At 34.2% G+C, this 15,249-nt stretch overlaps 2 protein-coding genes across 12 annotated transcripts; both read right to left on the reverse strand.

The window, feature by feature from the left end:
• Positions 1-5,247: 5,247 nt before the first annotated feature.
• LOC131595277 (uncharacterized) lies at positions 5,248-9,191 on the reverse strand. 11 transcript variants are annotated; one of them, XM_058867588.1, is made up of 7 exons: positions 8,609-9,188; positions 8,345-8,398; positions 8,152-8,204; positions 7,974-8,045; positions 6,920-7,078; positions 6,375-6,451; positions 5,248-6,258 (listed from the first exon to the last, which is right to left on the reverse strand). In XM_058867588.1, the coding sequence occupies exons 2-7, from the start codon at positions 8,367-8,369 to the stop codon at positions 6,189-6,191; spliced, it is 456 nt and encodes a 151-aa protein (XP_058723571.1). In that variant the 5' UTR covers positions 8,370-8,398; positions 8,609-9,188; the 3' UTR covers positions 5,248-6,188. The 11 variants fall into 11 exon arrangements, 5 of the variants coding, with proteins under 5 accessions (XP_058723571.1, XP_058723570.1, XP_058723568.1 ...); XM_058867587.1 differs by having other exon boundaries at positions 5,249-6,258; positions 8,152-8,690; positions 8,786-9,190; XM_058867585.1 differs by having other exon boundaries at positions 5,249-6,258; positions 8,152-8,690; positions 8,783-9,190.
• A 3,744-nt stretch (positions 9,192-12,935) lies between these two features.
• LOC131599737 (uncharacterized) lies at positions 12,936-14,115 on the reverse strand. The gene has a single exon (XM_058872008.1). The coding sequence runs from the start codon at positions 14,041-14,043 to the stop codon at positions 13,174-13,176; it is 870 nt and encodes a 289-aa protein (XP_058727991.1). The 5' UTR covers positions 14,044-14,115; the 3' UTR covers positions 12,936-13,173.
• Positions 14,116-15,249: the final 1,134 nt, after the last annotated feature.

Raw genomic sequence — 15,249 nt, forward strand, 5'->3', positions numbered from 1 at the left:
AACACGATAATGTATTAAAAATAAATACAAACCATAAATAAATGTGAAACAATTAAAATGATACGTACCGTCAGGAGTGTGGTGGATCTGGTCATCTGCCTAGTCCTCCAGTTGGAGGCTTCATTCAGCTTCTGGTATAGGTATACCAGAATAGTTGACCCATAGTTCCACTGGTGAATGGTAGTCACGTCCAAGAAGTAGCGGAGGTAGGTCACGTCGACGTATCTTGATCTCTTGTCCACAAAGAGTGTAGTGCCTATCAAAAACATGAACCAGCACCGGAGAGAGCAGGCACGGTGATACTCCATAAATAGGTCGTTACCCGCCTCCTCGGAATCGACCGCCGCCACCAAGTGGTGCTCATACAGCTCGCTCAATATGGAGAACCGGATATGAAGCCCATTTGTCGTTTGGCATTCATAATCAGCCATATAAGGGTCCATACCCAGATAGATCTCCATCCACTCGATCGCATCGACCCTCTAGATCCAGGAATGGTTCAGCAGCATCTCCCTGATCGTGCAAGATGATCGTCATCTTCCCAACCGGTAAATGGAAAGAAGACGTCTCCCTATGCCACCGCTCCACAAAAGCCCCCTGCATGCCGTGGCTGATGGTGGTATACCCGGTCATGCACAACCCACCTAGCCCAGAAGCAGTCACCGCATCATTAAACCACTGCGCTTCTGGTTTAAAGAGACCAAAAATCTTTCGTGCGTGGTTCACCATTTTTAAAGTCGGCATTTCCTGTTACAACAAAAATAAAAAACATTGTTAATTAGACTGTCAAGAAAATGTGGAATAAAAAGCTAAATAAAAAACGGTTAAATAATAGAGTCGGATAAATCATAAAAAATACCTCTCCCTCCCAAACACGTCGAACGTGGTAGGAAATCAGCACAGACGCGTCCCTAGGCCCTCCCGGGTAGCCTTCCTCCTCCTCCTCCTCCTCCCCGTGTGGAGGATCAGCATCAGGTATTTCCTCCTCCGCCTCCTAGTATCTCACCTCCTCCTCCTCCCGTACCTCCTCCTAATGGGAAGAAGATACCCTAGCCAGCCGACTCCTCGATCTAGACGAGGAATCAGGCTCATCTTTCTAGACGGATGCTCGTACTCCACCCCGGCCCCGCGTCAATGCCAGCTGCGCCGCCCGCTCGCGTCTAGCCGACGCTGTCTGTGTCTCTCTCCCCTGTCTAATTATAGCTGGGTTGCCTGTCATTTTTTTGAAATAATTGAAATCCATAAGCGAACAGGTTAGAAGGCGAAACAATCAAGAAAATAAAAAAAAACTTTCTGGGTCAACTTCGGAAGTGCATTTCCGAAACTGGTCAGGGAGGTGTTTTCGGAAACGCACTTCCGAAAACACCTGCGACACCATTTTTGCAGAAAACCCAAAAGCTTGCCCTAAATGTATCAAAACCTCAATTTTCCTATCTAAACAACACCAGTGACATGTAATAACTTAAATGAACTACACTATAACACCTCTAATATCAATTTCAATCCTACATTGAAAGTTTAAAAAACTTACAGATTTGAGATGTTGTTGGAGGTGCTTTAGAAGAAGTTTAAGAGCCTTTGGAGTAGCCTTTGATGGTCTTTGAATTTTCCTTTGGTGGTTATGCAACTGGTTCAGACGACTTTTTGGAGTTTTGAATGATTTAGGGTAAATGATTTTGGGAGGGAGGCTGTTTTGTTTAAACTGCAGAACACGAGGTATTTCGAAAGTGCATTTCCGAAATATATTTTTTTACGTAAAAAAAAGGTGATTTCAGAAATGCATTTCTGAAATCAGTCTTTTTTTCAACTTCGAAAATACATTTCCGAAATAAAGGGGCAAATACGAAATTTCGCTGAGGGTCACCAAGAAGATAGAGAGGTGGATAACCAAGAAGATAGAGAGGTGGATAAAGAAATTTCCTAAAATTAATGCACTTTTTAAAAATATTTTGTTTTTGTTAGTTGCCAAGTGTCCATTAATTATTATTATTATTATTTTGGAAATTAAATATGTTTAATAAATTATTAAGTTGATAGGCATATAATAATTTGAAATTTTTTTAAGTTGAATTTTAAAAATATTGAAAAAATATTTTGTTTTTGCTAATTGCGAAGTGTCCATTAACTTTTATTTTTTTCTTCTTTAGAAATTGAACATGTTTAATAAATTATTAAGTTGATAAGCATAAAATAATTTGAAAATTTTTTAAATGAATTAATAAAAAAATCAATTGGTAAATTTTTTTTTTAAAACATTTCCCTATGTCAATTATTTTATAATTATTTTTTAAATATTAGATATTTTGAATTCTCACAAATGTAAACTACATTCATGGCACTTAATAATATATATTTTTTAAATATTCCACATTCCGAATATTTATGAATCAAATCTAAATCTAAGTTATATTTATGACTATTATATCTCATAAATATTGAAATTTTAAAAAAGCAAACCCTAACATTCATGTTATATAATAGATCACCATAACTTATTTTATTGTGCCGATTTATTAAAGCAAAATTTAAAATTAACTCCACTTTCTCTCATCTTCAAGAAATTTCATTTCACCGTAATATCATTGTTAGAGTCTCTGGTTTAAGATGGTAAGGGCTTTTATTCAAATAAATTTTATATTTTCCTTCGTCATTATAATTAAATATTAATTATATGAATGTTAAACCTTTATTTGTCTTCTTCTCTTCATTTCTCTGTTACTATTCTTCATTTCTCTTTTTGTCATTAATTTCATTTCATTATTAGTCTTAGAGTCTCCCATTTAATATAGCAAGTGTTTTAACCTAAATAAATTTTATATTTTCTTTCATTCTTATTGTTAAATATTAAATTATACGAATTTTAAAATTTTTTCTTCATTTCTCTTTTACAATTAGTCATTTCTCTTCTTGTCATTAATTTTGTTTCATTATTATAGTGTTAGAGACTCCCATTTAATATAGCAAGTGTTTTAACCTAAATAAATTTTATATTTTCTTTTATTCTCATTGTTATTAATTAATTATACGAATGTTAGACTTTTTTCTTCATTTCTCTTTTACTATTAGTCATTTCTCTTCTTGTCATTAAATTTATTTCATTATTATAGTGTTAGAGACTCCCATTTAATAAAGTGTTTTAACCTAAATGACTCATTGTTAAATATATTAATTATGTGAATGTCAAATTTTTATTTTATTTGTCGTATTTTCTTTAGCTAACACTATATAAAATGACCCATATTACTTTTGCATATAGTAGTGATGAGACTTGATCCATAAAAAAAATATTTAAATTACGATTTAATATCAACTTTGAAATTAGAATTCTGACATTAACTTAACAAATATCCGCACAACTTTACCTAAAACATTAATACTTCTAACATATCACTTTGGCACATGAAATTTTTTAATAACTTTAGTTGATTTAGAAAAACATTTGACATTTTATAAATTTGGATCCTAATTTGTCAAACATATACTCTCTAAAATTTTGTTAATATATTCAACAAGCTCTAAATTTGTTTTTATTTTAATTAATCATGATTAAATTTATGTGGTGTAGTTGGTTCATTGGTCTCCACCTTCTGAAGGTCAGGTCGCTCTCAATGTTGATGGGAGTTCATATGGAAATCCAGGAAGGGCAGGTTACGGAGGTTTAATTAGAGATCATAATGGATCTTGGATAATAGGATTTAGTGGGCCTGTTAGTTTCGCAGACAGCTTAGAAGTTGAACTATTAGCTATTCAAAATGGGTTAACTCTTGCTTGGAACATGGGTTTTAGAGACGTGAGTTGTCGATCGGATTGTACGAAAGCTCTCTCTATGATTCAAGATTCTGGATTTCATGCTTGCAAGTATCTTCATATTAGAGAGGCTATTGGAGAACTCATTTCTAGAGATTGGAGAGTTTCTTTTACTCATACATATAGAGAAAGCAACCAATGTGCAGATTTTATGGCAAAGTGTGGAGCAAACGCTATGCTTTGTTTAGGATTTTTTGAACAACCACCTCCTTGTTTATATTCTTTGCTTGTAAGTGATGCGATGGAAACTCCATATACAAGACATACAAAGAGTATAAGTATCAATTCTTCTTAGAAATGTATATAATTGTTTGATTGAATGAGATTGAATCAAAATAAAATGTGGATTTTATTTATTATTTTCTATTTTGTAATATCATATATAAACGAACACTTTTAAAAAATTTGAAGTTTAAGATTAATTTACATAATTTACATCAAATCAAATTTAATTGGGTCGACAAGTAGAACTTCTTAGTCAAACACGAAAGTAAACATAATCTAACTATACTAAGAGAGTTGTGAATGCTTTGCAACATTTTTTTCTTCAATTAGCCACCATGTTTGTAATCCTTTCTAGTTCCATCGAATAATGATTTTGAGCTGCAAAAGATAATTGCTTAATATATACTTTAAAGGATCCATTAAAAGATTTTTTTTCAACTTTTCACTCTGCTTTACTCCATTTGCATGCGAGATTTTCCTTCCTTCATAACAAACATGAAGACCAATAATTTAGTTCTTAGAGCTTTAATAAATTTGAAGAGCATGTCAATAATGTCTTATTTTATGAGGAGGATGTCCTTAAAGAAATGATTAAAAATTTCAAAAAATACTTTTTAGGTAATTTATTCACTTTTCTCATCTTAAAGAAAACTTATATTATTAGTAAAGTATTGTTAGAGTCTCCTATTTCATACTATAATTATTTTTTACTTGGACAAATATAATATATTCCTTCATCCCATTTTAAATATTAATTTTAAGAATGTCAAAGTTTTATTTGACTTCTTCTCTTCACTTCTAATAGATTTAGACATTCTAATCAAATTTGAGTTTAGATTAAAGAGTAAATATTTATAATTTTCACATTAAAATTTAACAATTTAGAACATAATTATTCATTAACACCCGACATATGCACGCCACTTTCACTAAGCAAAAAAAAACCATAGCTCTTTTTTCTTATGGATATTTTATGCTTTCATTAAAATAGAACGATGAATGGATCAATCCTTGCTTGAAATTTTGGTTACTGAAATGAGAGTTGTAGATCAAAATGTAGGAAAGCCTTCTCTTTGATTTAAGGCTTGCTATCTCAAGCTTACAAATATATTCATATTACTATAAAAAAACTCGTCTCTAGAGATTCGAGAGTTTCAATTTTTCACACTTATAAAAAAGATAACCAATGTGCAAATTTTATGGTAATGTTTTGGGAAAACTATATATTTTGTATATGAATTTTTGAATAACCACCTCTTGTTTATCTTCTTTACTTTTAAGTTGAAAACATCCCTCGTGGAAATGATAAATACCACTACGCCATAAAACACCTTAGACAGCGCTTTTTTTTGGAATAGACAGCGCTTTAAAGCGCTGCCTATGCTGGCGCTGTTGTAGGTAAAGCCAGCGCTTTTTTAAAGTAAAAGCGCTGCCATATGTCTACTTTAGACAGCGCTTTATTCCATAAGCGCTATCTTTGGGCCCCTTTAGGCAGCACTTTTTTTGCTGAGATGCGCTTTCTATTGTCCCCCTTTAGGCAGCGCTTTTTTAGTTCTTTTTTTGGTTCCCTTTAGACAACGCTTTTCTTTAAAAGCGCTGTCTATTCCCCACTTTAATTTAGAAATGCTTTCTAATGCACCCCTTTTGGCAGGGTTTTTTTTTTGTTTAAAGTGGCACACATAATAATAATAATAATAATAATAATAATAATAATAATAATAATAATAATAATAATAATAATAATAATAATAATAATAATAATAATAATAATAATAATAATAATAACAACAACAACAACAACAACAACAACAACAACAACAACATTTTTATGCTTTTCCCAAAGTCCAATAAATTTTGTATGGTAAATGTACCAAATCTGCTAATAATTGTAGTCGGTTAATTTTGTATGGTTTGATATGCAATCTAACTGTTTAAGTTTCGTTTAGCAGTATATATAAGACAAATTATTATTATATAAACAAACAGTTAATCATTTGTGGTAAAAGACATACTTTACAGTGTCCATAGCAGCCAAAATTTCATTCATGAGACCAATTCTCTTGCAAAGCAGACTTAAAGTGAATATCTAAAAGCTCGTTTGCAAAATGAATTTATATTCATCACAAGGAATATGCCACTTTGGAATCAACCTTTCATCAGTCGAAAAAATCTTTTGGGCTAATCCACTCTTCAAGAGCAACAACATCAGGGTAACTAAGAACACACCTAGAAAACCAACAAAAAAAGGGCTAAAGTTACAGAAGATACACAACCACAGAATCAAGAAAAAATACTACTAAAACATAGTGAAATGAATGTAATGCAACCCTTATCATACATACTTATATTGGTCTATTGGATAATAGTGAATCTGACTTCCAAGAAGGGACCGAAGAAGATGATCAGCAGCCCCATTAACCTGTCAATGAAAGTAGCAATGAAATATAGATATGGAACCAATGGACTACTTTCTACTCAGTACCAAATTCATTCTTATAAGATATTATAATCAGCTTTTTTTTAAAAACATATCAAGTGCACTGCTAAGAATAAGACCTTCCAAGATGGTGGTCAGAAAATCAATTACCGAGAAGAAAATATTATGCTCTAGACATATAATTGACCACATAACTCTAACAAAGAACAACATATTACTCAATTTAGTAACATCACTAACTTATTCATGAGCTGTTTCTAAGTTTGATTCATTAGTTTTTCCTCTTTAAATGACCAGATTCATATGCATGCAAACACATAGAGCTAAAGTAACAATCTTCATGAGCAGTGACTAAAATAGAAAATAAGGGAACCATTGATTTCCATTTCTCAGAAATGATAAATTATAAATATTCAGGACTAAAATAAATTGTGTTTCAGGAAGCCATACTGCATCCTCAGGTAAAAGTATTTGTTCATTAGCCAAGTATCCACTGGAGGTTTGTGTGGGAATCATCGATCCAGCTCCACCGCTAGCCTTCTCCTCATTGTTTAATAATCGAAATCTGTATTTTGGAAGTATACTAAGGTCTGCTTCTGATGCACCTTCCTATATTCATTCAAAATGAAACAAATAGAACAATTAGAAGGTTCCCATGTTATTGTTCAGTCAGTTAAAAATATCTTTTTATTCACACCTGTCCTGCAACAGCATAGAGAATAGCAATGATGCAGGGCAGACAACAATTGAGAGCAATGCCGATCAAGCATGTCAAAACAACACAGAAGATGGCAAAAAGACATCAAATGCGAGAAAGATAACAGCCAACCTGTAAAGATTGAAAACAGATCATTGTTTTCATTATATCAACAAACTTCACAAATCTATCAAATAGAAAGAAAAAAAGAGTAGCTGCCCATTCTGGTCATTTATAAATACCCTCAGTATCACAACTCTTCATTTATTTGAGATATCAAATTGGTTTGTCAAATAGCAATTAATGAAATCAAGTTTGTTCTTTTAAGGACTGGTTGGGTTGTCACTAATGACCATACTGATGCAGTTATAATGGATGGCCAAAATTGGCCTTTGATCAAGAAATATTCTTTAATGAAAAAAATTCTCCCTGGTACTTTTGAAAGCTACGAATTTGAAAAAAATTCTAGGTTCACTAATATTTAATCATATGTTCAACTTTAAATAAAGGAATATAAGAAATCATACGCTCAAGAAACGATGTGAACATCCAGCTCATAGAGATATCTTGAGAAAACAAACAATATAAACACCGAGATCAGAGAAGTCAGTAAATTCTGACAATAAATGTTCAAAACAGAAGTCGAACTCGGGTGCTATCCGATCGATTATGTTCAATACATGAATAACAAAAAAAATAAATAGTAACACCCTTGTAAAATAATAACAGTATCAAAGACACCATGGCCTCTATGTACCATGTGATCATCTATAGGGATGACCATCATTGCTGGATCAAGTATGATACCTCCATAGACACTAGAATACATAGCCGGATATGGTGGTTTCTCCACTGAACTCCATGTTTGATGAAGCTTTTCTAGTAAATGAAGAATTCAAAGCCAATGAAAAGTGTAAAACTTCAACTTATAGATTGTGTTAGGTAATCAAAGATGGTACAAAAAAGTGAGGCTTAGAAATCTCACCTCAAATGATGAAGAGAACACATGAACTTCAAAATTACTATCAGTTTCAATCTCTGGTACAACCAAAACAGATACAATAAGAACATTATACATTCATAATGACTCATGTTTCAACCAGAAATTGAACTTGTAAAAACCAATAAAGCTTCAAATTTTGAATAGGATAACAGAAGCTGAAAGAAACCCAACTCACCAGAGGATGCAGTGGTACTCCCCATGAAGTAAAGAAGAGAGTTAGAATCAGAAACTATGTATACAACACTAATATTATTCTAACAAATCTTAGACCATACAAGGCATGGACCACATATCTGTTTTTTTTAACTCAAACAATCAAAATCCCTAAATAATAAACTAAATCAATCTAAAAAAATTACCAAAGCAAATAACAAGAAAATGCGATCATGACAAAAGCCCCAATAAAGAGCAAGAGGATCAAGTTGGAAAAGAGTCAAACCGTTTGGAACATGTAGCTATCGAGCTCGTCGACGGAATCATCAGCCGCGATTGAATCTTCTATTTTGATTTATTCATCGAATCTGCAGAACCCTGAACAATATCAAAAATCAAGAACCCTAGAAATTGGGGAATATGACGCAAACCAGAATTTACGATAAAATTGAACTCTAACAACAATAGTCGCTGGGTCAAATCCAACTTCGCTTGAATGATAGTAACCATAGGTGAAGGAAAATGTTGAGAGAATAACAAAAAAAGAAATCGCAAGATCTCAGATCGCAATAAGGTAATAAAAAGGAAGAAGAAACAAAAGGAAATTGGAAATTGAAACCGATGAAAGACCACTTCTCGTTGTGTAGTTAGAAACGATGAAAGAACAACAAAAATGGTGCGAGATTGCATGTGGGTCTTGGTCGATTCTGAGTGTGAGCATGATTTAGGGTGATTGTTGTTGATAGCGGCGGAGAAGAAAATGATACGAAGAAGACGAGAGAGTATGGAGATAAGAGAGAGATTTTTGAGTTAGAATGAAAAGAAAATGAAAAATGAAAAAATATAAAATCCCTTGGTGTAAAGCGCTGCGTAAACCCACCCTTTAGGCAGCGCTTTTACAAAGCGCTGCGTAAGCCCGTCCTTTAACAGCGATTTTTAAAACGCTTTCTAAAACCACCCTTAGGCAGCGCTTCTTGAAACCACTTTACCCCTTTAGGCAGCGCTTTTTTAGAAAGCGCTGTCTAAGGCATATGTCAAAAATTCCGCGTTTTTTAAAAGGACTTTTACCAGCGCTTTTGGTAAGAAGCGTTGTCTAAAGTGTGCTGCCTAATCTTATGTTTGGCTATACATACATGATTATAAAGGAAAACATAAACATATTTGACCAAATATAAATGCAAATAAATAAATTAAGTTGTAGTGAAAAAACGTGCACAATTACTCTAAAAGTTTTTATAAATAGTAGTTAGAACTCAACTTTATAGAAAACAAAGTGTAGAAAATTCAAAAACAACGAAAATGTAAAATTATGTAAAGCTTTGACTCCTCTTGTTCTATGTTAAGAGCCTTTATATAGGCCTAAATCCATAAATATAAAGATAAATTAGTATTATTAGTTCTTAAAATTGAATAGAAAACATTTATAACACTTGAGAATTTAAAAGCCATTAAAACTGCAGTTGAGAAAAGTGGAATCCGAGGCCGCCTTTTGGTGCACTACAGGTCATAATGTTGGTTATGGGTAGGGGTGGCAAATGGGCATGCCCGCCCCGTTTAGGCCCGCCCCACAAAAGCCCGCGAAAAAACGGGGCGGGGCGGGCTTTTTTAAGAGTGCGGGTCTAAAATCTTGCCCCGCCCCGCAAAAAAGTGAGGGCGGGGCGGGGAAAGCCCGCGGGCATTCGGCTTTTTAGGCCTAAAAATAGTAAAATTCTATGAAAAAACAAATGCCCGCAAAAGCCCACAAAAAAACGGGGCGGGGCGGGGCGGGCACATTAAAGAGAGCGGGCCTAAAACCTTGCCCCGCCCCGCGAAAAAGTGCTGGTAAAACAGGCTTTCCCCGCGGGCCGGGCCCGTTTTGCCACCCCTAGTTATGGGTAGGTAGTAGTGGCATTGTTCTATGACACTAGGCATTGAAAAACTTCCAAGATCTTCCAAATTTGGAGGAAGCTTTTTTGTATTATAGCATTGCATTATTTTGTCAGCACTATAGTTTTGGCATCTTCCAATTTCCACTTGTTTGATAGAATTTCCTAAAAGAATTTAAAGTAAGATGGCATTTGTTTTTTTTTCATAAGCAACATCTTGTATTTAGATTAGATGTACTAGGGTACACCAACCCAGTTACAAGAACAGAAAAAATCAACAGCAGATACTACATATTATTTCTCATACATCAACCACATAAAAGTGGATTTTTATACCACTCATAAAAAGTTACTCTTAGTGTTTTTAGATGCAACCGTCCACCACCATGAATACCACACATTCGTGTAGAGTAATTCTTCAGAATCCAGCTTTGTCTCGTTAAAAATGATGTCATTACGCGCCTTCCAAATACACCAACATAGGGCTAGCCAAACTGCTGCAGCAGTTTGTTTCTTCAGCTTTCCCTGTATTTGTTCTACCCAATCCAACAGAAATTCACGGCAATCCCCGACAACATTATGTTGAATCCTAATCCACAAAAATACTCTATTCTTCAAAGATCCAACTTAGTGCAGTGCAGAAACAGATGGTGCACTTCTTCTTCCTGCATCTCGCAAAAAACGCATCTTGTTTGTTGTTGCTGTGTAATGATGTTGCGTCTATATAGATTAGACTTCGTTGGTAGCCTATCTCTTATTAACCTCCACCCAAATATCTGAACCTTTGAGGGTGCTGCTGCTCCCCAAATAGAACTAAGGCCCTCTTGGATAACAGTCGTATGAGCCATAACAGGTTGAGCATTTATCATGTCATACCATGATTTCACAGTGAAGCAATTAGAAGTATCAAAAGGCCAAAAAAACTTGTCATACTTGTTGACTACAGGGGTGATCCCAAGCAACCAATTTTTTAGTTCACCTAATTCCTTTGTGGCCTCTCTCCCTAAAACCTCTTCATTTTTTATCAAAGACCATTCCCAATCTTCTTCCACCCATTTTCCCATGCTAAAAACAATGCTTTCTTTAGATGTAAGCTCATTAAATAGATGTGGGAATTGAACTTCCAAAGGGTCAGCCCCGAGCCATTTGTTCTTCCAGAACAGTATCTTTTTTCCTTCTCCCAATCTTGCTTGGATCTTCCTCGTTATTCCTTCTTCTTCTCCACACAATTCCATAATGTCCCCCCACCATAGAGATTCCTTTGATAATGTACCTTTTAAAGCACCACCCCATACCCTGTTGATGATATCCCCATATCTTCGTCGCAGAATTCCACTCCAAACAGAAGTCTCCTCATTTATCATCCTCCATGGCCATTTTGACAAAAGTGCTTTGTTGAAAATCCCCACATGCTTAATATCCAATCCTCCTTCCTCCTTAGGTCTACATATCTCGTTCCAATTTATCCATGAAATCACTTGTTTGTCCCCAGCACCATTCCACAGAAAGTCTCTTTGTACAACAATGATTTCTATCATAACTTTTCTTGGAAGCTTGTAGAATGAGAGTTGATAACTTGGCATATTCGTGAGGGTACTATTTATCAATGTCACTCTGCCTCCAATTGATAATAATCTACTCTTCCACGAAGACAGCTTATTTTTTAATGACCTCATGACCGGTTTCCAGAAATTACGTGTTTCTGCATTGTAAGATGGCATTTGTGATAATGCCTCTCCAAAAGGAATGTTGATATGTTGATTTTTCAAGATTTCAACATATTTCTTGAAATGCTTTTCTATCTTAGCTTTTGCTAGGCCTTGTAGAATTGAGATATGAGACTTATACATTGGTTGGTATCAGTCCAGTCGCGAATACTCAAGATGCATTTATTTGGCCATTTGACACCACCAAATGCTTCACCATGAAGTCGTGGTATGAAAAGATCAACCATTACAATGGTTCAGCAGCTTTGGAAGATGGATTAAAAGAGGGATTAAGAATTATTTTGGGGGCAGTTGTTCCCTCGAAAATTCAGATTTTTGGATGGAGACTGTTAAGGGACAGACTACCAACCTGGAGTCAATTTCTTAGAAGACAAATCATAACTCAAGAACGTGAAGCTCTGTGTGTATTTTGTGATTTGCAAGTGGAAGATTTAGAACACTTGTTTCTACATTGTACCAAGCTGGCTTCATTGAGGAGCAAAGTTCTAATGTGGTTGGACTTTCATATGCCATCCGGCTTGGACTGTTGTGGACACCTATTAAATTGGGTAGAATTATTGAAAGGTAAATTGAAAAGTAATAGGGCTGAAAATATTTGGCTGTCAACATGTTGGTGTATATGGAAAGTGAAAAATGATTTAATTTTCAATAGTTTAAAATTGGATATTGAGGATTTATTTTACATGATATTATGGTACTCTTGGTGGTGGCTAGCATCAGGTTCTAATGGCAGCATTAAATGTAACTTTTATGAGAGATTTAAAAACCCTCTCTTGAGTTTATGATCTTTTATAAGTTTCAGGTATTCTATGTTCTTTCTTGTAAGGATTGAAGTACCCCTAGTACTATTATTCTTAATACAATAGTTTCTTATGAAAAAAAATCCAAAATTCTAATCTATAGTAACGCAACTTATTGTTACTATTTCTGTAATTTATTTATTTGAATAATTTATAATTTGATCAATTCAAAAAAGAGATTCATTATTAATGTGATGCAAAAAACAAACACATACAAAACATTACCAAAGAAATATAATTTAATTTAACAAAAGAATGCATCAATAGTGCATATTAATACATATACATTACAGTTACACAAAGATCTCTTCATCAAGAGTTTGTACTCTTTACCAACTAATTATTATTTTCCTATATAGTACATAATACTATAGATTATATAATCCAAGGCAAATTTTTCATCGCCTAAAACTTTACTCAGTGCATATAACATGCACAAAATTCACCTATTAATTAGAATTAATAGGGAATCAAGCTAGCAATTGAGAGACAATTGCTAACAGTGATACTAACTAAACCATCAGCCTTGGACTGTTCATGGTTAGGTGATTGTTTCATATCCTCAAAAGCACTTTCACAGGTAGAAACATCAGCCATAACAGTACTAAGCATAACGGTAACGGTTCCGAGATCACGGGCCGGAAGAGCGTCCATAGCTTTTTGAAGATTGTCCATAGCATTTTTGTATTGATCCTTACATTCAAAAACTGCATTAGCAACCTCAGGGTTCCTAGCTGCATGTTTAGCCACCTTAGCTATTGTCAGCTTAATCTGAATCGAACAGGCTTTAATCGCGGCTTCGAGGACATTAATCATGTCGAAGTTTTGAGTTAGAAGAGGGTTGATGGTTGCGAGACAAATGTCGGGGTACTCGGTGTGCATGCAGATCTGTTCGATTCCGAGGCTGCTTTGTTTTGCTTCGGAGCGTTCGGAGTCAGCCATAGCGGGTCTGCGGATGGAGCCTTTTAGAATGTCGGAGAATGCAGCTTTGAAGGAAGATGAATGGCCGAATGAGGTGCGACCATGTGCTGATTCGGTTTCGGCTTCTTCTGATCCTGGTGATGACCTGGGAGATTCATGAGGTGATTGTGAATGTGCAGAATGGGTGGGAGGATCAGCCTGGTGATGATTCGGGTGGTGACGATTCGGGTGAGGATTCGCCGGGTGATGACGGAAGATTGGTTGTGGTTCAACCTCTGGTAGTGGTTCAATGTTTGCTGCTGGTTGATCATTGAATATGTGACCCATGCATGTTTCTACTGCAAAACATACTAGGACTATGTAGAAAATTTTGAGGTCAATGTTGTTCATGTTGTTGATGAATTTCATGTTATTTGTAGATGGTTAGTTGAGGAAGAAATGTGTTATGGTGAATTATGTGTGAGATGATTTGATTTAACTTGTGAGGGGAACATCTTATATGAATTTTTCCATGAAAATAGGATGCTATTTGGGAATGGTAACCATTGTTTAGGCTATGTTTTAGGGGATAACTATACTTTGTGTGTGGTTGAAACTATATTACCTAAAAAAAAAGTTACACTTAAAATAGAGTTTGAGTTATTAATGTCTTCTCAATCTCATAAGCTCTATTGATGGTAAATCCATAAAAACATTGTGCATTGTGAGGAGCAATCCAAATATAAAAACTCCAAGAGTTTCTATTATGGGTGAGAGTGAAAATATGATATATGAATTTTAAATAGGATTTTTAACCGTTGTCAATTTCATTATTAAACAAATAGTAAATTTGAAAAAAAAAATACAGATAAATAAATAAACTTCATTAAGTATTTTTTTTAGGTAATAATGGAATTTTTTTAAACAAAAATTGCAATGTCATTGAATCCAATAAGTATAAGTGACGGTTTAACCTAAACTTAGTCCTAAAGTTTAATTTATTTAATAAATAAATTATATAGATGAAGATTTAAAAATCATTTTATAAATTCAATCTAAACTTTAAAATTATAAAATTATATTGTGAAAATCAATATTTATATATATATATATATTAAAGGATTTGAATGGTGTTGTCAAGTTCAATTTTATATATTTTTTGTTTTTATTTCGGGCGATTCCCAAGGTTCAGATGGCAATTGCTCAATAGTAAAATAAGATGGAAGAAAGCTAAGGTAATCTCTTTTCCTTTTCTAAGTAGGCAATTTCATATGTGAAAACTTTGCTAGCCGTCCATATAAATCTAACGATTAATCGTGATCCACGTTGTCAATTGCTAACTATGTGTATTTAATGAGGAAAGTGTGTCATTTATTAGATATTCAAATTTATTATCATTTATACACTACTTTTCACTCTCATATTGACTTGAGCATTGGAGATCTAACCTTGCAGGTCACCCCCTCTTCATCACATCGAAAGCTCTAAAAACTACTGCAGCAAGCTCGACATCCTCACTTACGGTTCAAATCTGGGTCCACTACGAAACATTGGCGTCATCCATGGGAAACAAATTTTGTTTCTTACAATCTTACATGATCAAATATCTCTAAATTCAATTGAATGTCCTCCATC

This window comes from Vicia villosa, linkage group LG4 (genome assembly GCF_029867415.1).
Source record: "Vicia villosa cultivar HV-30 ecotype Madison, WI linkage group LG4, Vvil1.0, whole genome shotgun sequence".
Taxonomy (NCBI): Eukaryota; Viridiplantae; Streptophyta; class Magnoliopsida; order Fabales; family Fabaceae; genus Vicia; species Vicia villosa.